Source organism: Prionailurus viverrinus, chromosome B1 (genome assembly GCF_022837055.1).
Source record: "Prionailurus viverrinus isolate Anna chromosome B1, UM_Priviv_1.0, whole genome shotgun sequence".
In the NCBI taxonomy this organism is placed as follows: domain Eukaryota; kingdom Metazoa; phylum Chordata; class Mammalia; order Carnivora; family Felidae; genus Prionailurus; species Prionailurus viverrinus.
In genome coordinates, this window is record NC_062564.1 from 42,872,391 (window position 1) to 42,897,374 (window position 24,984).

The window sequence follows — 24,984 nt, forward strand, 5'->3', positions numbered from 1 at the left end:
ATATATATTCCCTGGGCTTCTTTGCCTTCATGCTTTTGGGTATATTCAGCAAGTGTGGATGATTATATGGAGGCAGGGAAATGTCTTAGTATGTCTACATACTGACCCTGCTTGGAGAAATGTCTCAGAACTATTGCTTTCTGTTCTGAAACTCCTCGTCCTTCTGTCATGTGTCTCCTATTGAGTAGCACTTGTTTATGGATTCTAAGAATGGATCTTCATTTATACATCCTGTTCTGGTGTTGGTAGCAACATTTTGCTTTTCTAATCTCAGAATTGCCTCATCATCCTCTGTTGGTTTATCAATAATTTATCTGTTAACCAGCTGCTTTTTTTCCCCAGTCGCTTTTATAAAATTCTTTCTTCTTGGATCCTATAGTGGCTTTAAAATCGTCTCCTTTTTTTGGTAACCACTAGGCAAGTATAACTGAGAATCATTTACCCAATTAATTGTTCATGTTGCAGAATTACAGACAAGTGGGGGTGGGTACCTGGGTGGCTCAGTCAGGTAAGCATCTTCAGTAAGCTGAGCGGACTTCAGCTCAGGTCATGATCTCGCAGTTTGTAAATTCACGCCCTGCATCAGGCTCTGTGCTGACAGCTCGGAGCTTGGAGCCTGCTTTGGATTCTGTGTGTCCTCTTTCTCTGCCCCTCCCCTGCTTGCACTCTGTCTGTCTGTCTCTCTGTGTGTCTCTCAAAAACAAATAAGCATTAGAAAATAATTGGAATAAAGACAAGCGGGGACCAAATCTGTTATTTTATAATTAGCACATTAATTAGAAGGAGACCTTAGACTTGGGATTGTAACAATGGATGAACCCAAGATGAACCTGATCATTTTATTTAAAAAAATTTTTTTAAATATATTTTTTAAGTTTATTTATTCTGAGAGAGTGAGAGAGCATGTGCAAGCACACAAAAGAGGCAGAGAGAGGGGGGAAAGAACGTCCAGCAGGCTCCGCATTGTCAGCACAGAGCCCCACGAAGGGCTTGATCCCACAAACCTGACCTGAGCCAAACTCAAGAGCTGGATGCTTAACCAACTGAGCCACCCAGATACCCCGAACCTCAGAATTCCTCAGAACAGGAGCCCCGATCAAAATTTAAAATGACAAATTCTTCTAAGAGTGTTTTGGTCAACTGAAGTAGCTGGTCCGCATCTGTGGTGAGGTGAAACTTCTTACTTCTCTGTGTAAAGATCCTGTAATAATTTCATTTGAATTGGATGCCTTATAATGACACCTGTTCACTCTAAGCTCTATCTTAAGGATTAGCATATTTTATATATAAAGGAACAGGTACTAAATGTTTCAGACTTTGTAGACCATGTAATCTACATTACAGCTCATTAACTCTGCCACTGTAATGCAAAAGCCAATATAGAAAGTATATAAATTTATGAGCATGGTGGTGTTCCAATAATACTTTATTTATGAATACTGAAATTTAATCTCATATAATTTTAATTTGCCACAAAATATTATTTTTTTATTTTTTTAATTATTTAAAAATATAAAACCATTATTTATTTAAAAAACTTTTTGTTTATTCATTTTTGAGAGACAGAGACAGAGTGTGAGCAGGGGAGGGGCAGAGAGAGAGGGAGACACAGAATCCAAAGCAGGCTCCAGGCTCTGAGCTGTCAGCAGAGCCTGACATGGGGCTCAAACCCACGAACCATGAGATCATGACTTAAGTTGAAGTCAGACGTTTAACCAACTGAGCCCCCCAGGCTCCCCTAAAACCATTCTTATTTGAAGGCTGTACTGGTCATAGGCTAGATTGGGTTTGTGGACCATAGTTTACCCTGCCTTATTTTAATCTCATCAGCCTTTATCCTCATAGGTTAATAAAAGTTGTAAAGGCTTTCCAGAAGATGATAGCTCATAAAGCAAGACAACATATAAGATCTTGCTAATTTATGTTGACATTTTCCTGGGCAACAAGTGAGGGGTAGATACTAAGCGTTCTAGTAAACAAAAATAGAATCATATTTATTTTATAATAAATAAATAAATAAATAAATAAATAAATCTAGGTAAAAATATCTGAGTTTTTAAATTTAGCGCGACAGCTCAAACATTTGAGAATGGCTTTAATAGTTTTATCAATTGACTGAAACGTGAGCAAAGATGTCTATTTGTAGTGAAATTGGCAAAGTTGAAAAGAAAGGAATTCATGTTGTTTTACACATGGTGATATTTGAATACATTTATCTAGTTAATCAAACTAACCCATGTCTTAGCTATGCTTTTTGTGTTCACTATCCTCTGTAAGCTAGGAAACCCAGTTATATGAGTTGTTTGAGAGGCTTTGGAATTCTCTACATATAGATGTTTAGGTAGATTACATAGATGATAGATAGATGATAGATAGATAGATAGATAGACAGATATATACATAGGTCATCTGAGAATAGAGACAATTTTGTTTATTCCATTCTAATCTGCATGCCTTTTATTTTTTCTCAATTTATTCCATGAATTAGAATCCCCAGTACAATATTGAATAGAAGTTGTGAGAGTCTAAACCCTTGCCTTGTTTGTAATCTTACAGGGAATGCATTCAGTCTTTCATGATTTTATAGGATGTTAGCTATAGGATTTATAGAGAGACTCTTTATAAGGAAGCTCCCTTTGATTCCTACTAAGCAGATATTTTTTTGTGTTTCTTTGTTTCACCAAACATGAATATTGGATTTTGTCAAATGTCTTTCTCTGTATTTACTGAAAACTCATACATTTTTAAATTCTTTAGTCTGTTGATATGGTGACTATATTATTGACGAATTTTCAATTGGTGAACTAGCTTTGTGTTCCCAGAATAAATCCCACTTGGTCTTGATGTATTGTCTTTTTCATATATTGTTGGATTCAAGTTGGTGAAATTTTGTTAATAAATTTAGCATTTAGGGGCACCTGGGTGGCTCAGTCAGTTAAGTGTCTGACTTCGGCTCAGGTCATGATCTCACAGTCCGTGAGTTTGAGCCCCGCGTTGGGCTTTGCTGACAGTTTAGAGCCTGGAGCCTGCTTCGGATTCTGTGTCTCCCTCTCTCTCTGCCCCTTCCCTGCTCATGCTCTGTCTCTCTCTGTCTCAAAAATAAATTTAAAAAAACATTAAAAAATATATATAAAGAAAAAAAGAAATTTTGCATTTATGGTGATTGGGTATATCAAACTGTAGTTATCTTTTCTGGTAATGGCATTTATGGATTTTCTATCAAGGTAATGATGAGTTCATAAAATGAGCTATGTTTTCTCTATTTATGGATTTTTTTTGGAAAGTTTGTGTAGTGAAAAATAAATCAAATAGAGAATAGAAAAATAATGGGAAAAATGACAAAGCTAGGATTTGGGATTTGTGACAAGAAAAATAAAATTGATAAGCTCTTACCTAAAATAATTAAGGAAAAAGTAGAGGGAAGATTTAAATAAATGAAGTCAGAAATGAAAGTGGAGACATTACAATGGATAAATTACAGAGGTAAAAAAGGACTATTAAGAATAATTATATGTTAACAAATTAGATAACCTGGAAAAAAATGGATACATTCTTGGAAAAATACAACCTACCAAAATAATCAAAAAAAATAGAAAACTTGATCAAAGCAATACCAAATAGAGATTCAATTAGTAATCAAAGCCTCCCAACCAAAAAAAAAAAGCCAAGGAACAGATGGTTTTACTGGAGATTTCTACCAAAAATTCAAAGAATAATTAACACCAATCCTTCTGAAACTCTTCAAAATAATTGAAGGGAGAACACTTCCAAATATATTTTAACAAACCAGCATCAGCCTCATATAAAAGCCAGAAAAAGAGATACTACAAGAAAACAAAACCACAGGCCAATATCCCTGATGCACATAGATGCAAAAGCTTAAAATATTAGCAAAAAAAATTCAATATAATTTATTGCATTAAAAGGATTATACATTATGACCAAGTGGAATTTACCCCTGAGATGAAACATAATGTTGAACGTGGAAAGCAATCACAACACAGAGTACTAAGCAGGATATGATCATGGCGAAACATGGAAAGCAGTCAATATGATACAATACATGAACAAAATGAAAGAGGAAAAAACACACAATCATCTTAGTGGAAACAGAAAAACATTTGAGAAAGTTCAACATCCATTCATGATAAAAACTCTCAACAAACCAGTTTTAAAAGGAAATTCCTTCAACAGAATGAAGATCATTTGGCAATAGCCTAGAGCTCATCATAATCAACCAGGGAAAACTGAAAGCTTTCCATCTCAGATCTGGTACAAGGTAAGAATACCCACTCTCACAACTTCTATTTAACATAATACTGGAAGTCCTAGCCAGAGCAATTACACAAAAGAAGAAGGAGAAGGAGAAGAAAAAGAAGATAGAGAAGAAAAAGAGAGAAAGAGAGAGGAAGGGAGGAAGGGAAGAAAGGTGGAAAGAAGGAAGGAAGAAAGGAGAAAGAAAAATCAAAACTGGAAAAGAAGATGTAAAATTATCTCTTGTTTGAAGATGACATGATCATATATGTAGAAACCCCTAAACAACAACAAAGGACTCAGAAATACTAAATTCAGTAAAGTTGCAGAAACAAAATAAACATTACAAAAATTAGTCATGTTTTTATACACAATGAACTATCTGAAAAAGGAAATCAATAAAACATTTCCATTCACAATAGTAACAAAAAGAATAAAATATTTAGGAATAAACTTAACCAAATTGGTCAAAGATTTGCACAATGAAAATTATAAAACATTGATGAGAGGAATGAGATAATACAGATAAGTGGAAAGACATCCCATCTTCACTAATTGGAAGAATTAATATTTTTTTTAAATTTTTTATTTAATGTTTATTTATTTTTGAGAGAGAGGGAGATACAGAATCTGAAGCAGGCTCCAGGCTCTGAGCTGTCAGCACAGAGACTGACAGGGGGCTAGAACTCATGAATGGGGAGGGGCTCATGACCATGAGCCACCCAGGCGCCCCTAAAGGTGTTTTTTTTTTTAAACGAAGGATGAAAATACCTTTGCATGTAAGAAGCGAAATTCAGAATCCATAAAGGAAGAGAGTGATAAATATAACAGCAAAAACTGAATATTTTAAAAGTTCAAAGACGCCACCCCTTCCACCCAAGATGTGTAAATTGAGATTGAAACCTCTGGGATCAATTCCAATCCAGTCAAGGAAAGAGAGACTGGGGACTAATATCCCCCTCAGATCCCCGTAGAAGAGAGAGGTATGCCTAGTACAGACTGGGAAACCTGACTAGGCAAAGGTATGGTGTAGAATAAAGATAGCGGAATAAAGACACCGCCTTAGTTGGCGCATCTCCCACCCTTCCATGCTCCCTCCTCCCCAGCTCCTACCAGGCTCCAATTCTGCCCTCTCCCCAGGTATCACATATTTAAAACCTTCCGGAAAAGACAATGATTCTTCTGTCACAGCCTGGGGATCCTGCGTGGGCAAAGGTGTGGAGAAGCCCGTTCCCCCTTCCTCCCCTCCTCCCCCACAACAGGTACCCCGGACCTGCCCCCTCTTCCAAAATCCCTCTGAGAAGCGAGCGAAACAGCCAATCTAGCTGGGACAAGAGCCAGCACGCGACAAATACTTGCGGTAATCAGAGGCAGACGAGTGAGATTAGCGCAGTGATTTAGGAAATAGTCCCGAGACTAGAGAAAACTCCACTGCGGAAATCGGCACACTGGGACCTCATAGGGAGATGAGCCAGTAACAGAAAAATTCTGGGAGAAAGGATCTAATCAAGACCTGAAAGGCCCTTGGTTCCCAAAGCAACGCTTCAGTGTCCCTTGGTGCGGTCAAGAATTAATATTTTTAAATGTCTATATTACACGCAAGCGATCTACAGTTTCAGTGCATTCCTTATCAAAACTTCAATGTCATTATTTACAGAAATAGAAAGAAAACCCTAAATATTATATGGAACCACAAGAAATCCTGGACAAAGAAATCTCAAGCAAGAAGAACTTATCTGGAGACATGACACTTTCTGACTTTAAAATATACTATAAATATACAGTAATCAAAATAGTATGATACTGGTACAAAACAAACACCTAGACAAATAGAACAGAATGGAGACCCCAGAAATAAATCCATGCTGTAGACTGGGGCAAGAGTAGGGGAAATAAATATGCCACGATGATTTCCTATCATTTTTGAGTTGACTTAAAAATTTTAATACATTTAAAAAATATGTAAGAAAATACCTCCATAGTCTGGTAGCATTTTAAAATACTAGCTATAAATTTTCAAGTTGCCTTTTTCATTGATTCTGAATTCACTTGGTTGCTTGTAAGACTTTGACTATTTTTTAGAGTTCTGAAAAAATTGATTCTGACAAATTTTCCTCAAATTATTAGTGTTTTTGCGGAGGGATGGGTTCTTGGGACTATCTACTTGGCCATTTCACTGGCATCCTCTGCTTTTTAAATTTTGTTTGGTTGCTTGTTTTCAATTATACACTGTCAGTTGCTGCATATTAATATGTATGTTTGTTGGGGTGCCTGGGTGATTCAGTCGGCTGAGCGTCTGACTTCGGCTCAGGTCATGATCTCATGGTTCGTGAGTTTGAGCCCCATGTCAGGCTCTGTGCTGACAGCTCAGAGCCTGGAGCCTGCTTTGGATTCTGTGTCTCCCTCTCTTTTTGCCCCTCCCCTATTCACTCTCTTTCTCTCCCTCTCTCTCAAAAATAAATAAACATAAAAAAAGAAATAAATAGTATGTGTGTTTGTCTATGTGTGTATTATTGTCCCTTTTCTCAGACAGAATTGAAGTACTTGCATAGAATTTGCTTCTTTCACGCTGTTATTTTAAATGTTCTCAAGTAGAAACAGGACTCATTTCATCTTAGAGTAAAGCTTGCCAAACAACTGAGGCAGTAGACTTCTGATTCTATGTACTCTGTCCAAAACCTCATAAATTATGAATGTTTTTATTCTGACTGGTGTGATCATGAATCATTCCCAGTTCTGTGTGATTTTTCAAGGATTTTTTTTTTCTGGTCTCTTCAGGTTCTTTTTTCCCCCTAGTCTTTAGGAATTGACTTAACTTTTCACGGAGAGTTAAATTATGTTACTTTATTTCATAGGTAGAAACCTTGCTTTAAGATACATAAAAATCTGCAAGATAATATTATTCATTTTCCCTTGAATAGTTAATAATTGTTATAGCACTCTTAACAAAACTAAGCCACCTAAAATCTCTTGTATTTACCCATATATTTATCATTTCCAATACTTTAATTTTCTGAGGTTAAATCCTCAGAAAACTTAAATGTTTTCATCTAGAATCATTTAGTTTCAACCTCAATCTCTTTCTCCAGCGATTTTTGTAGTTCATGACCACTTGCAATGAATTCTTTACTTTTTTATGTAAAAATATCTTTATTCAATCTAATTTTGGTGTTATTTTTGCTAGATTTATAATTTGGGGATGATAATCTTTTTCTTTCTGTACTTAAAATGTATTTCACACTCTTCCCTCCTTGTTATTTATGAAAATTCAACCGATAATGGAATTGTTTGTTTTTGTGTAATCTGTCATTTATTTTTTGCTGCTTTCAAGTTCTGAAGTGTTGATTTTCAAGCCTTGGTTAATTTGTGTAGGAATTTATTTCTTCATTAATTTATTTCTTCATTCTTCCTGGTTATAGCATAATAATTAAAAGTTTAAATGGAATGGTTCTTTTGATCTAGCAAATTATGCTTTCACTAAAATCTAGGTATGAAAATTAATTGCTACTAATAATTTGTTACTAATCAAAAACTGGCATTGCTTTCACCTGAAAGTTTTCTTAAATTCCCTTCAGATACTGAGACACTTCATAGTGGTTGACAGTTGGATTTACTTCTTCTGATAGTGTTCAATAATTTCACTGCTTGATCTTACAATGCTATGATTTCTGTGTGTTATTTGTTATTTAGGCTTATTCTCTTGCAAAAAAATAAGACTCATGAGAAGTTCAGTAGAACAGTCTTTATGTACCCTTTATTCAGATTTCCCCAAATAAAACTTGTTCAATAACCATAGTACATTACCCAAATCATTAGACTGTTTTACTCGTTTTCTAAAATTATTATAGGTTTACCATTAACACTTAGAAATAAGACCTATTTTTATTAATAATATGTGCTGAGTGAGATATAAGTTATTAAGTTTTTAGGAATTTTTTTGGCTAAGGGTTTCCAAATGTTCTAACATAATTTATTGAAGAGATATTCTCTTGCTTGAAATTTTGCACCGTTCTCAAAATTCACTTGAGCATACTTATCTGGGTCTATCTCTGGACTTTATTTGTTTCATCAATCTATTTGTCTGTCTTCTTTCAATATTGCATTGTTTTGATTACTCTATGTGGTAAGGCTTAAAATTTCAGAAATTGATTCTTACTTTTTAAAATTATCTTCACTATTCTAATTTCAGTGCCTTTCCACTGAAATTTCAAAACCATTTTTAAAAACATAGTGCTGTTTTGTTAGGTAATGCATTAAACCTATAGTTCAATTTGGGGAGAATTGAAATCTTCACTTTGTTTTATTTTTTAAAGCCATGAATATGCGGTGTTTCTCACTTTCTTTAGGATTTCTTTGATTTATTTCTTCAAAATATTCTAAGTTTTAGCATATAGTTCCTTACATGTTTTGTTTCATTTTTACCATTTGTTGGGCTGGTTTATATCCTCTCCAAATTGATAGATTGAAATCCCACCCCTAGTACCTCATAAATGTGACTGTATTTGAAGAGAAGGCCTTTAAAGGAGTAATTAATGAAAATCAGGTCAATATGATTGGTGCTCTTATAGGAAGAGATTGAGGCAAGATATGTACTGAGAACAGACCACATGAAGACATAAGGAGAAAGGACTTAGAAACCAGCCCTGCCAGCATCTTGATCTGGGATGTTCAGCCTTTAAAATTATGAGAAAAAAAAATTGATGTTTAAACCACCTAGTAGTGGTACTTCGTTATGGAATCCCCAGCAAACTGATACATATACATAAATGTTTTAACTTTTTAAAGAAAAAATTGTAAATAGAATTGTGTTTTCAATTTCAGTTTTCAATTGTTCTAGTGTATTTCTAATATATAGAAATACACTTGATTTGTTTGTTGAACTTATATCCTGCTTCCTTTCTACTTATATTTCAGTTCTATGAGTTTTTTATTTTTAATAAAATAAATAATAAACTTCCCTTCTGGCAACTATGAGTTTGTTCTCTGTATTTAGGACTTCTTTTTGTCTCTTTTTTTTCTTTGCTTATTCATTTGTTTTGTTGTGTTTTATTTTAATCCCACATATGGGACAAATCATATGATATTTGTCTCTGTCTGACTGACTTTATATAGCATTATACCCTTTAGGTCCACCCATGTTGTTGCAAATGGCAAGATTCATTCTTTTATATGCTGAATAATATCCCATTGTACATACACATATCACATACTCCTTATCTGTTCATCTATCAGTGAACATGTGGGTTGCTCCAGTAGTTACACCACTTGTTAATTTTTGCTTTTGTTGCCAGTGCTTTTGGTGTGAAACCCAAAACTTGTTGCCAAGACCAATTTGAAGGAGATTTTTGCTTATGTTTTCTTCTAAACCTTTTACAGTTTTAGGTCTCATGTGTAAATCTTTAATCCATGTCATGTTAATTTCTGTGAATGGTGTAAGATAAGGGTGCAATTTCCTTCTTTTGTACATCATAGCTCCTTTTAATCAACAAGCTCTACAGTGATGTCCTCTTTTTTTATTTCTATTAAGAATTTTTTGTATAATTGTCTTGTCTTCCTGCACAATATAGCTACTGGGTTATTTTATTTTACTGTATGACTTTATATTTTATAATTTTTTTAATGTCTATTTATTTTTGAAAGAGAGCGAGAGACAGAGAGCAAGTGGGGGAGGGTCAGAGAGAGACACACACACAGAATCCAAAGCAGGCTCCAGGCTCCAAGCTGTCAGCACAGAGCCCAACACGGGGCTCGAAATCACAAACCCTGAGATCATGACCTGAGGTAAAGCTGGATGCTTAACTGACTGAGACACCCAGGAGCCCCTTGTTGTGTAACTTTATAGAGGGGATTCATTCTCAACTGTGGAATTATGGAAGTACAAGAGCATGTTTTCTTTTTCTGAGCTGGCATTAAAAGGCCAGCTTATGGTTGTTAACAACCTGTCTTAAAATCTGATGATCAGCTTGATATCACCTTTCATGTTTTGCTGTGGCTTTATCTGTCTTTCAAATTCTGTTACTGGAATTTTTTCCTTTCTTTTATACTTTGGTCTTATAGTGTAAAAAGAAAGGGTACCTATTAACTATTAGCTATTAACTGATTTTTCCATGTTTTCATTCACACACTTGCACATACATATGTACAATCTTTTTTTTTTCTTTTAGGCATGAATTACTAAAATCTTATTCACCATAAATTTCAACTGATGTAGAAAAATAAGAAAAACTCTAAGAATTTTGCTTGTGATGACTAAAGGGATGAGAAAAGTTTCACAATTTACTTATCAAAAGTTAAATAATGTGAAATACGACTCTGTACTACCAGCAACCTTTTTAAAATAACTTCTCATTCCAAATGTCCTTACCATAGCTTTTCCTATATCTCTAATTTCTGTTATTATTTTTAAAATTCATCCATTATACTACAACCTTTTAATGAGCTTCCATACAAATACCTTACTCCTATGTATATTGCTGGGTCATTTCCCAAGTGTTACACCTCAGCCTAAATATTAATTCATAAATTTTAAGTGGTTCTACTCCTCCTCAGAATTTTCTTTTGGAGTACTTCATTTTCTTCATAATACTTTCTTTTTTTTTTTTTTTTAATTTTTTTTTTCAACGTTTATTTATTTTTGGGCCAGAGAGAGACAGAGCATGAACGGGGGAGGGGCAGAGAGAGAGGGAGACACAGAATCGGAAACAGGCTCCAGGCTCTGAGCCATCAGCCCAGAGCCCGACGCGGGGCTCGAACTCACCGGCCGCGAGATCGTGACCTGGCTGAAGTCGGACGCTTAACCGACTGCGCCACCCAGGCGCCCTTCTTCATAATACTTTCTGTGATCGATTTGTATTGATGAAGTTTGTTTTAAGTTTCTTGTTTATTTTCTTTCTTCCTTTCTGTAATGGAAGCTCCTCATGTGAACAATGTCCATTTCTGTCATGCATGCCACTACATTTTCATCTTCTGTTAATGTGCCTGACACATGTGTACACTGAGTTAATATTTACTAATTGGATGAACTGATTTAATGGAAAAGTTACATAAATGTGTTTTATGTTGATTGCATCAGAAATACTAAGTGTGCTTATGGCTATAGAATTTGAGTGTGTCAAACTATAAACCAGAGAATACTGGTAGTTTGATCATTCCCTGCATTCTTGCATTGTTCTTAATCAAATGACCAGTATGGATAGTCCTGTCAATGACTTATCAAAATAATGTTGTAAAATATACTTAACATAAAGAGTATTAAAATATAAAATTTTATGGGAACAAAATGCTTTAATTTAATTGATTACTTGCTTTTGTTAACTTCTTATATGATGGTTTTTCCTTCAATCTTCTTTACTTTAGTATCCAGATGCAGTAACTTTGGAGGGATTTTCAGTTATTATAGCTCAACTACTTGGCCTTAAAATGGGATTAACATATGATGATATTAATAAATGTTCTTGTCCAAGAGCTACATGCATAATGAATCATAAAGCAGTGTAAGGCTTTTTTTTCTTCTTAATTATTTTACATATATATATATATATATATATGTTAGGTTGTTTACAAGATGTGATGAATTTTTTATTCTTTATATTCCACTCCACGTCAAAAATTGGAAAGGTATTGAAGAATTTTCCTAGTAATAAATCTGTCTAAGTGATACAAAACTCCAGGAAAGTGGTAAATATCATGATTAAGAAATACCTGAGGGAATTAGAGGGAAATTTTTAAGATTTATAAAGACTTTGAAATACTATATAAACATGGTACTATTATTGTTTTGGCTGTTATAGCACTTGGCATTCAAAGCAAAGATATGTAAAATTATCCTCAGTGATATAGTCCAGGGAGCTTTGGCCAGAATTTTAAGGGAAAGAAAAAAGAGGAAACATTTGAAAAAAAAAAAAAACTGTCCTTATTTATAGATATTACGATTGACTACCTACATAAATCAGCAGAATCATAATACAATTAGAACAATAATAGCATTAAAAATTTTATTAAGATAAGAGGAACTACATTATCTATAGACAAAGAAATAAAGAGAAAAGAAGGAAAGGGTGATGATGCTGGGTAAAATGAAGACTTAACAAAATCACTGAGTAAATTAGGATAGAATCTAGTCCATAAGTACAGGGGCTGGCTTTTATTTATTTATTTTTATTTTTTTAATGTTTAGTTATTTATTTTGAGAGAGAGAGAAAGCAGAGGAGGGGCAGAGAGAGGGAAAGAGAATCCCAAGCAGGCACAGTCAGTGCAGAGCTTGACATGGGGCTCTTGAAACCACAAATCGTGAAATCATGATCTGAGCCGAAACCAAGACTCTGAGGCTTTACTGACTGAGCTGCACAGGCACTCATAGGTTGGCTTTTTTTTGGAGCTGTGTATACTCAATTATTGTGATAAGATGTTAGCAGAGTAAATAAAGATGTAGGTAGTTTGGTTAGTGGAGGTGGAAAGATGAGGACAATTTCTTCTGATAGGAAGCTGAGAAAAAGGAGCATAAGAGCTTGGATAAAAGACGCGAAACACATGTCTTGGAGACTAGAAATTAGAAATGACTTCAGAATGTGATAAGATTGTTGGGCCTTTTGAATGGATACTTAATAATAGTAATTACAAAAGTAATATGAATTCAAACAGCATGTTTGTTTATTTTGGCCCATGTAATTTCAGCTATCAAACGCATAAGTAAAGAAAGTAAATAGTTGAGGTTTTGCCAAGTTAATAATGTCCATGGGATTCAAAAAGAGTTAGGGTTGCAGGAAAAGCTGTGTTTCTCTGAAATAATTTTTTCAGTGTTTCCAAGCCCACACTTGGAGTTTGGGATAAAAAATGAAAATACTTTGAAACAGCTGCTTTAACTCAACTTATTTTGTAGTTGTCTTTAGACCTCGATGGTAACTTTCTCCACAAAAAACCAGTCGATTAAGACTTACTTTGAAATGTCTGGGTCTATTAAAATTCTATATACTTAGGCTAACACATTCATTTCTTCCTTTTCATGGCCATCTTTTAGGCAGAGATTTAAAAAAACAAATTGCTTTGTACACGTTTTAAATGAAAGTTTCAAGTTCTTTTTTTTTGTAATGTTTATTTAATTTTGAAGGAGAGAAAGACAGAGCATGAGTGGGGGAAGAGCAGAGAGAGAGGGAGACACAGAATCCAAAACAAGCTTCAGGCTCTGAGCTGGCAGCACAGAGCCCGACGTGGGGCTGGAACTCACAAATTGTGAGATCATGACCTGAGCCGAGGTCGAACGTTTAACTGACTGAGCCACCCAGGTGCCCCTGAAAGCTTCAAGTTCTAACACTTAATTTTTACTCAGAAAGCATGTGGTCCAAGTAGAAAAGAACCTAGGTCTCTGTCTATTTTTAAGCTAATTTTGTGTACAAAGATATCAGTGCTCAAAATTTGTAGCTTTTTGCCTAACAGTAGCCTGCAAAACTGTAGTGGCACTGATGTCTATTGAAACAAAATAGTTAAAAGTAATAGAAAAAATTGCTTAAATATTTTTCCTTGTGACAGTCTTCACACTTTCCCCTATTGATTCCATTACAAATGAGTATATCAATGAAAGCTAAAGCATGCCTTTTTTTTCCTCACTCTCCCAACTCCAAACCCTTGGCAGTTATACATTTCTTTCCTTGGAGGCTCTGGAGTCAACCCAGAACATCACTCATCACAGATATAGCTGTTTAAGAGTTACTGTGTCAGACATGATTGCTTAGAGGGGAACTGTGAAATAGAATTAAAATGTAAACCACATATGTAATTGTAAATTTTCTAGTAGCTGCATTAAAACATTTAAAAAATCATAGGGCGCCTGGGTAGCTCCATTGGTTGAGTGTCCAACTTTGGCCTAGGTCATGTTCTCATGGCTTGTGGGCCTGGGCCCCATGTTGGGCTCTGTGCTGGCAGCTCAGAGCCTGGAACCTGCTTCAGATTCTCTGTCTCCCTTTATCTCTGCACCTCACCGACTTGCACTCTGTCTCTCTGTCTCAAAAATAAGCAAACATTAAAACCTTTTTTAATCAGATGAAGTTAATTGCAGCAATATGTTTTAATGTATTTTATTAACATATAATAAATATTTAATATATAATATATTTAATATATTTTAATATATTTTATTTAATTCAATGTATTCAAAATGTTACCATTCCAACATGCAGTCTCATGCAGGATTACACCAATGTTATCATCTTGAGAAACTAGAAGATTAAAGTTGCCTGGAACTGAGAATAGTGGATGGGACAGGCTTGACTGAGAAGACCAGTAGACAATATTTTACACAGTATATTTAAAATATATATTGTATATCTATTAGACATATATATTAGATATCCCACTAAAAATATAGCTGTGAACATGAAAATAAAGACCTTCACAGAACTTATATTTTAGTGCAAAATTTAAGTCATATAAAAAAAGATTTAAAAAATACAAATATGCTTATTTTTACATGATACAATAATATAGATTAATATATGTAGAAAAATAAATAATGACAGTGGAAGGAGAATGTGGGAAGGGACACAACTTTATATAACATCAAGAAAGACCTCTTTAGAAAATTACATGTGAGTAGACATCTGACTGAAATGAGGGAAGAAAACTTTGGGTATATGACTGAAGAGCGTATCAGGTAGAAAGATAGACGGTAGATAATAGATGATATATAGATAAATGATAGATAGGTGGATATTTAACCATTAAACTTTACTGCTTTCCTGTAAAGATACATTTTCAATGCCATTTTAAAAATATTAAAGATTAATAGTGATAAATTAAAATGTAATCATGTTTGACTTCATCTCTGCTAAGGCACAACTTTTTCATTTAAGCCATCTTGCAATTCATATCATTATATATGGAACATCGTTTAGATGGGCTTTTATTAACCTGGTTTATTTACCTGAGGATTATTATTTCATTGTAGGGGTTCCAGTGGTATAAAGATTTTTAGCAACTGCAGCATGCATGACTATAGAAATTTTGTTTCAAAATATGAGGCTAAATGTCTTCAGAACTTTTCAAATTTGCAACCATCATACCAAAATCAATCAGTATGTGGTAATGGGATTTTGGAACCTAATGAAGAATGTGACTGTGGAAGCAAAGAGGTAAGCAGTAAAGATTGGAATTTGAGCACAATTTCTTGTATTTCTAATAAGTGGTTTTCATGGTATTGGAATTATATATGCAACTATGTCTTCAATATGGAACTTGGATATGAAAGTGAGTAGTGGTTAGGATATATATGAATTGCTTTTCCATCCCTCTTCAATTGAGAAGTCAAATGATTCATGAAAACTTGGTTTGTACACACTGTTCCCAAGTATGCCAGTGAAGAGGTTTTGCATACATAGGCTGAACAAATGGCTTTTTATCCACAACTTATTTCCTCATGTATGTGGCCCCAGTCTCTGTTTTTTCTACAAACTTCTTCTGAGTTTGTTTCAAATTTTCCCCTTTCTTTTGGTTGCAAGAATGGTAAAACATTATAATGTTTTTTTCTTAATCCTCAAGCATTCTTGCATTTCCAATTTCAGAATGATCAAAAACTTGTCCTGTTTGCTCACTTCTAAATATATATATATATCCAGCCTACCACAGTCTCATCAACCAAATATTCTATACATACTAATTATAATAACATTATTATAATAGCATTATTGCATAATATGTCATAATTCCCCTCTATTTGAATAAAATAAAATTTCATTATTAGTCCCCCAGAAGTTACATGAATTTCTTATCCATCTAAAAAAAGTACACCACCATTTGTTTACAAAATATTAAATCTCTACAAGTTATCTTAATTCTCCACTATTTTCCAGCATTAATATATATGTATGTGTGTATATATATATACACACATATATATATATATATATGTGTGTGTGTGTGTGTGTGTGTGTGTGTGTCTATGTAGGCTTTCCAGTTATCTCAGATTTTCTTTTTTTATTTTTTTTTCATTTTATTTATTTTAGAGAGAGAGAGAAAGAAATAGAGAGAACAGGGGAGGGGCAGAGAAAGGGAGAGAGAATCCCAAGCAGGCTCCACACTCAACATGGAGCCTGATGTGGGGTTCAAACTCATGAACCATTAGAGCGTGACCTGAGCTGATATCAAGAGTCAGACGCTCAGCTGACTGAGCCACCCAGGCACCCCTCCAGTTATCTCAGATTTTCTAAAGTCATCTTAGTTTTCTAATTAGTGATACTATGCTCATCTTGTATTCACATCCTCCTAGATACGGTGCCAATTGCCACAAAAAAAAAAAACCTGGTTATTTTTAATGAAGGATAGAATAAAGCAACAGAATCTGGAGCTAGGTCTGCACATTGTGAATTTCCACAGCTACCAGCTGTAGACATATTGTCACTTACAACAGACACTGTCAGTGGCCTACCAGTATCTTCTCAGCATTGACTATTCCTGGAGAGAGTATTTGTTTCAAATATCTAAGACTTTTCGTTGCAGTACCTCCTCTGGTCTCAGTAGCATGCTCAGGTTTCAGCAGGGTGGACTTAGTGCACTTGGGGCTAACGATTAACCCTCAAATAATTATGAAGGGTATTTGGTGGATAATTGCCCCAGATTCCTTGACTCTTACAAGGAAATTCTATGAAATATGCTCAGTATCAGAGTTCTGCAAACTGGCCAGTGGACAAAATTCAGCTGCTACATATTTTTGTAAATGGAACTTTATCGGAATGACAACCATACATTTACATATTATCTATGGCTGCTTTTGTGCTTCAATGGCAGAGTTGAACACTTGCAATAGAAGCCATAAGGTGCACTATTTTAGCAAAGTTGCAAATAGTTGATATTTCACTCTTTACATAAAATGTTTTGATGCCCCCTATTTTATATCATTTCCTAGAAGTACCTGTGAGATTTAGCTTAAGAGAGCAGTAAGCAACTCACAAACCTATATGTACTGGCTTGTTTCCCTTCCTTAACATCTTGCTCCCATCTTGCTCTTAGTGTTTTGGTGGTAGGTAGAATAGACCTTCAAAGATGTCCTCACTCTAATCCTTTGAATTGTGGTAGGTTATATTACTGAGGTACTTTGCAGAAGTTATTAAGGTTATGGACTTTAAGATGGGGACATTATCCTGGAATATCTCAGTAGGTCCAATCTAATCAAATGAATCCTTAAAAACAGAGAGCTTTCTCTAAGTGAAGTCACAGAAATGTAGCAGAAGACTCAAAAATATTTGGAAAGAGGGACCCAACCTGCTGTTGCTGAAGGAAGGAACATGGAAGCACAGAAGGAATGTAATTAGTTTCTAGGAGAAGAAAACATGCCCTTGACTGATAGCCAGTAAGGAAACAGGAATCCCTGTACTATAACCACAAGGAATTGGGCAGACAATCTGGATGAGACTTGAAGTGAATTCCTTCCCAAAGCCTCCAGTAAGGGCATAGCCCTATTGACATCTTGATTTTACCTTTGTGATACCATAAGCAGAGGATCTGGACTAGTTTATGTACTTAAACTTTTGATTTATAGACTATAAGATAATTATTTAAGTTGCTAGGTTTTTGGTAATTTGTGACAGCCTCATTACGGAGCTAGTATACTCTCCAAATAAAGTACTTGTCTGCATCCTTGCTTAGTGGTCTGTTTCTTGGGGAACTAAAACCAAATCAGCTGGTACCAGAAGTTTTCCTAGGAAGCATACACTCAGGGTAAGATTATGAAAGTGGATGTATTGCTGGCCAGATAACAAAATGTACTCATTTATAGGTTCAGGACGTTTGAAATGATGGACTTTAGAAACCTAAACCTTCAAATTTCTCAGAAATCTCTGTTCTGGGAAGTCACTGCTAGCTCAATGGTGGAAGAAGGTAGCTTCACATTGCCTAGAGACCACACAAAGATGTGTTCACAAGCGATGGATGTCTCACAAGATGATGCTTGTTCTTTTCAAGATCTGTCCCTGCCTTCCCTCATTGATTCTAGACTGCATCAAATCTAAGTATAGCCCGAGTGAGAAAGTACTTTCTGCTATTAGGATAAAGAGATTATTTTTTAAGAATTTGTAGAATTTGTTAATATGTATGTACAAAAACCTGGATAATATGCCATGAATAGATGCTAAACATGCTGGCTCACAGCGTTAAATATAGGCCTGGATAGGGTAGGGTTTATTGATAGGATGATAATCTCTACCGAATAAAGATCTATTAGGCAAGGAGATTTGGAGCCAGTCTTGATTTGCTGCTGGATGAATCTTTGAATATTGCAGTCTGGCCCACAATAAATGAGGTTCATATGCCAGAACTGTTTTATTATTTTTTTATTGCCAGAACTACCTTGATATAGAAATATGGAAGGGTCTCAAAAACTCAGAATAGTGGTCATATTATAACAAAATGTAAGAATAAAAATCTAGCATCCAATTATTTGGGTGGCTCACCAGATACTGCTTTCAGTAAAACAATGAAAAAATGTGCTACTAAGAAGGTCCAAGTATTGTTGAATGGTAGCTTTCTTGTATAGATAGGGATTGACTATTGGAAGCACCATTACAGAGTTGGGCACCCTGTGTCACTAGGGATCATTGAATACCAAAATAGCAGAGGCCAAGTGGCAGTACTTAGCAATATCAGCCAAATGGATGTAGTTAGCATAAAGGGAAGAAAAGCATAGATGGAAACTATGGTTTTGAGCTGCATGGATTTATACTAATAGTTAAGAAAGATCTGGGTCACCAGTTACCATATTTCTTTATTTACATAACTAAAAATTAAGAAAAAGTAGAAGATTGGGGCGCCTGGGTGGCGCAGTCGGTTAAGTGTCCGACTTTAGCAAGGTCACGATCTCGCGGTCCGTGAGTTCGAGCCCCGCGTCAGGCTCAGAGCCTGGAGCCTGTTTCCGATTCTGTGTCTCCCTCTCTCTCTGCCCATCCCCCGTTCATGCTCTGTCTCTCTCTGTCCCAAAAATAAATAAACGTTGAAAAAAAAATTAAAAAAAAAAAAAGAAAAAGTAGAGGACTGATGCCAATTGCTACAAATGGAAATTTATAGTCTCTTGCTACATTTCCAGACCCAAGCGAGTATCAGAGTTTGCGCTCACTATTCAGATAGACGATGAAATCCTGCAATCTCCAGTAACGATAGAAAATAGCACTTTCCTCAGTCATTCCCCTCTCCAATAGAGTAACCTATAGCCTTTTACTGGATTAACTATACACTGGGGAAATGGGAAATACCCAGATCATATAGGATGATTGCATGCAGAATCTTTGCTCATGGTACTCACATGAGAGGACCCAAAACACCATAAGGAGTAGGGTGAGTGTATAGAGAATCCAGGTAATACCTGGAGCCCTTGAAAAAGACCACCTCACAGTAGGTTCAATGGATCCAAGGTTAGCACAGATTCTGCATTTAGTCATCCATTAACTAAATATAAGTTGTTTAGATAGATAGATAGATAGATACATAGACAGATGACAGATGATATAGATATAGATATAGATATAGATATAGATATAGGCATAGATATGCCCCTGTTAACAGTAATAAAAATTCAACAATAACAGTAACTAAAGATGAGACATCATATAGATCTTATATAATATGACATTAAAATGGTAAGGTGATATGAACATTATACTAGTAAATTTAACCACCTAAATTGAATAGACAAATTCCTTGAAAAAAGCACTTGCAAACACCAACATGAGTAGAAATTTAAAATGTGAATAGCATTATTAAGAAAAATATATTAAAGAAATCCTATCTATACTTTCAAAACTCCTCATCAAAGAAAAGTCCACACCACATGGCTCTGTTGGTGATTTTTTTAATTAATGAAAGCACAGCATAGACAATGGAGTCAGCGATACTGTAACAGCATTGTATAGTGACAAACGGTAGCCACATTTATGGTGAGCATAGCATAATGTATAGAAAAGTTGAATCACTATCTTGTACATCTGGAAACTAATGTAATGTTTTGTGCCAACTATATTCAAATTAAAAAAAAGAAATTATGCTAATTTGATATATTTTCTAAATTATAGAAAAAAGTGATATACTCATTTTTTTCATCTAGAAATGAAAACTAAATGAGTTTATGCATCCATATTAATAATTTGGGACAATTACCATCCACAGCAAATTCAACATACAAATGTGCACACATAAACACACATACACAGTAATTAAAATGAAGTGTTATTCCCCCAAAAATTACAGAAAGTTAAAATGAATATAGTCCATATCTTGACCATTGCTTGATCACAAGACTAGTATCTGATACATACAAAGTACTCAATAAATGCTTATTGATTCAATGACTGCATGGATAGTGTAATTATCCTTATAATAATATATCAATTTTATCAATGTATAAGGATATTTAGAATATTGATTAGGAATAATGTTACTTGGATAGTTTATTTGAAAGTTTTTCCTAAAGGGATCTATAGAAGAATACAAGTAACTTTTTAGAAAAAGAGTTGGTTTGAGGGAAATCTTGCCTTAACAATCATCAAACATACTATGACGCTATTTGATTTCATTCAATGTGGTATTGGCCATTGGAATAAGAAGTGAAAATTGACATTTATATATATGTATCTATTTATATATCAACATATATATATATAATCAATTAATTTAACTATCTAAACATGTACAAGTTATATAGATATATAACATTTATTCTCAGGATGGAAATGGTTAATGTCATAAGGGTTTATCTATAAATCCAGTGCAGTGCCTATAAGGAAGGGAGAAGTAACCCCTGACATGCAGGATCTGGCCTAATAATATCAGCCGGGCCTTGGTGTTGCTAGGAGCTGGCTTGACACAGATAGGCTAGGTGGGTCTCCTGTTGAACATAAACAATTTCATAAAAGGTCAATGTCTGTGATCATGATGGATGAAGAAAAATAGCAAGGACACTATGTCTGAATACAAGTAAAACTTGAAAAGTTTTCAAGTCACAGAAATGACCAAACACCCTCCCATCCTGGCTAATATGAGTAATTACTATTCCTTTACCAATTTTGATTTAGTATTGCTGTAGTTTCCTCTTCTAGATAAGAATTCTTAGAATACTCAGAGATGTACCCCTTTGTTTCTAACAGCATCTAATGTGGCAATGCCCAGATTTGTTAAATCCCCTCAAATTACACAAGCTTTAATCCTGTAATTACATCCTCTCACTGAGGACTACAATAGTTTCACATGGTGTATGTCCTCTTTTGCTGACAATAGTAATGAATCCAACTTGTTCAACTACAGATATGTTCCAGGAGGTCTTTGGCAGAATGGCATGGACATCTATATCTTCATAAATATCCCTCATTTTTCACAAATGGAAGCTCTGTTTTATGAACCTACCCACATACATGCAGATGTGTGCATTTGTTCTTGTATTCACAAATATAATGACAATTAATAAATATTAGAATGAATATTCCACAAAATATAGAGAGATAAATTTCAGAAAAAAATAAATATGTATGTTTTAAATAGCATTAAAATATAAAGTATTGATAAGTCTTTACATAATGGAGGTCATGGTAAGGAGACATAAAACCCAATAGTCATCAAGAAGAACATTACAAATTTCACAAAATGACAGGCACCATTAATAAGATAAACAATAAGCTGCAAGCAAATATTCTAAACATATAGAAGGTTACTGAGGCTAGGACTTCTGGGACTATTTTGAACAAAGGTGGTGAGAGTGGACATCCCTGTCATGTTTCTGATCTTAGGGAGAAAGCCCATTGCAAAGGCATCCAAACTGGTAAGGAAGAAGTTGGACTTTCACTCTTTGAAGATGACATAATACTCTACATAGAAAATCAAAAGACTTCACCAAAAAACAGCTAGAGCGGATACACGAATTCAGTAAAGTCTCAGGATATCAAGTCAACATATAGAAATTGGTTGCATTTCCATACACCAATAATGAAGCAGATAAAGATATCTATAAAGATATAAAAGAGTAAGAGATATCAAGGAATCGATCCCATTTACAATTGCACCAAAAAAAAAAAACCTAGGAATAAACCTAACCAAAGAAGTAAAATATCTGTACACTGAAAACTGTAGAAAGTTTATGAAAGAAATTGAAAGAGGCACAAAGAAATGGAAAAACATTCTATGCTCATGGATTGGAAGAACAAATATTGTTAAAATGTCAATACTACCCAAAGCAATCTACACCGATGCAATCCCTATCAAAATTTTTCACAGAACTAGAACAAACAACCCTAAAATTTGTGTGAAAACACAAAAAACCCTGAATAGCCAAAGTAATGTTGAAAAAGAAAAAGCTAGAGGCATCACAAGCTGTATTACAAAGCTGTAATCAAGACAGTATGATACTGGCACAAAACAGACACATAAATCAATAGAATAAAGAACCCAGAAATGGATCCACAAACATATGGCCAAATAATCTTTGACAAAGCATGAAGAATATCCAATGGAAAAAAAGACCATCTCTTTAGCAAATGGTGCTGGGAGAAATGGACAACGTCATGCGGAAGAATGACCTTGGACCACTTTCTTACACCATACACAAAAAATAAATTCAAAATGGATGAAATACCTAAATTTGAGACAGGAAACCATCAAAATCGTAGAGGAAAACACAGGCAGCAACCTCTTTGACCTAGGCCGCAGGAACTTACTTGACACGTCTCTGGAGGCAAAGGAAATAAAAGCGAAAATGAATTATTGAGACCTCATCAAGATAAAAAGCTTCTATACAGCAAAGGAAACAATCAACAAAACTAAAAGGCAACCAATGGAATGGGAGAGTATATTTGCAATTGCAATATTAGATAAAGGGTTAGTATTCAAAATCTATAAAGAACTTACCAAACTCAACACCCAAAAAACAAATTATCCAGTGAAGAAATGGACAGAAGACACGAATAGACACTTTTCCAAAGAAGACATCCAGATGGCCAACAGACACATGAAAAGATACTTGGCATCATTCATCATTGGGGAAATACAAATCAAAACCACTCTGAGATATGACCTCATACCTATCAGAATGGCTAAAATTAACAACTCAGGAAACATCAGATGCTGACAAGGATGCAGTGAAAGGGAACCCTTTTGTACTGTTGGTGGGAATGCAAACTGATGCAGCCACCCTGGAAAAAAGCATGGAGATTCCTCAAAAAGTTAAACTCAGCAATTGCACTACTAAGTATTTTCCAAAGGATACAGAAGTGCTGTTTTGAAGGGGCACATGCACACCAAAGTTTATAGCAGTACTATCAACAATAGCCAAAGTATGGAAACAGCCCACATGTCCACTAAGTGATGAATGAATAAAGAAGATGTGATGTATATTTATACAATGGAATACTACTTGGTGATGAAAAAGAATTAATTCTTGCCATTTGCAACAACGTGGATGGAACTAGGGTGTATTATGCTAAGCAAAATAAGTCAGTTGGAGAAAGATATAATATGATTTCACTCATATGGAATTTGAGAAAATCAACAGATGAACATAGGAGCAGGGAAGAAAAAAGATAAAACAGAGAAGGAGGCAAACCATGAGATTCTTAAGTACAGAAAACCAACTGAGGGTTGCTGGAGGACAGATGGGTGGGGGTATGGGTTAAACAGGTGATGCACATTAAGGAGGTCACTTTTCTGGATGAGCACTGGGTGTCACATGTAAGAAATGAAGTACTGGGTTCTACTCCTAAAACCAAGACTACATTGTATGTTACCTACCTTGAATTTGAATTAAAAAATAAATAAATAAACACATAGAATGGAGAAAGGATAACTGGGTACTATGTAAAATCTGTTCACACTATTTAGTGAGGAAAAGAGGGAAAAACAAACCTGTTATGCATAATGCTCAAAGTGGTCAAAATAAATGATTATTTAATTCATAAGGTTGCACAAAATGAAAATTCACTCACATTCACTAGTAATTAGACAAATGATAACAAAAAAATGAGACCCCATTTCCCCATTAGTTCATTATAAGTTAAACTGATTTGGTCATAATTAGTATTGATAAACATGGTTGGGAGAGCATCTTCACTTACTGTCCATGAAAGAACACACACACACACACACACACACACACACACACATAATGATATTGAACTTACTCCTGGAGAATCTGGGGAGTATAACAACAACTTCAACTTTTATTCTATATTTTCTATATTATTTCTAGGGTGGGAATGTTTACAAATGCATGCCTATCACATAGACACATGAAAAAGCAGAAACAAAAGGAATATTAAAAATAAAGAAGAATCAGGGGTGCCTGGGTGGCTCAGTCAGTTAAGCATCTGACTTCAGCTCAGGTCATGATCTCACAGTTCGAGCCCCATATTAGGCTCTGTGCTGACAACTCAGAACCTGGAGCCTACTTCAGATTCTGTGTCTCCCTCTCTCTCTCTCTGACCCTCCCCAGCTCACACTCTGTCTCTCTTTCTCTCAAAAATAAACAAACATTAAAAAAAAAGTAAAGAATAATCATACCTCCATAATAAATGACAATATATTTAAAACTTGTTTTTTGAGTAAATAGAAAATGTTTGGTTTTTTAGAAAATGTTAATATAAAAATATTAAAGAATTGCATAAATGCAATTTATTTACATGGAAACAATATTTAGTTTATTATTTATTTATCACCCAATGTGAGTAAGTTTGCTGTCTTTTACTTGTAAAATATATAAATTTATTAACATATCCA

General features: G+C 34.8%; 1 protein-coding gene across 5 annotated transcripts in view; it reads left to right on the top strand.

Annotated features, from left to right (window-relative positions):
* The window catches only part of LOC125164584 (disintegrin and metalloproteinase domain-containing protein 18-like), a 153,579-nt gene that overhangs the window by 46,116 nt on the left and 82,479 nt on the right, over positions 1-24,984 (top strand). For all 5 annotated transcript variants that reach the window (XM_047857406.1, XM_047857408.1, XM_047857407.1 and 2 more), the window contains 2 exons: positions 11,611-11,747; positions 15,194-15,377. In XM_047857406.1, the coding sequence (XP_047713362.1) occupies positions 11,611-11,747; positions 15,194-15,377 (321 nt within the window). The remainder of the gene's footprint in view (positions 1-11,610; positions 11,748-15,193; positions 15,378-24,984) is intronic.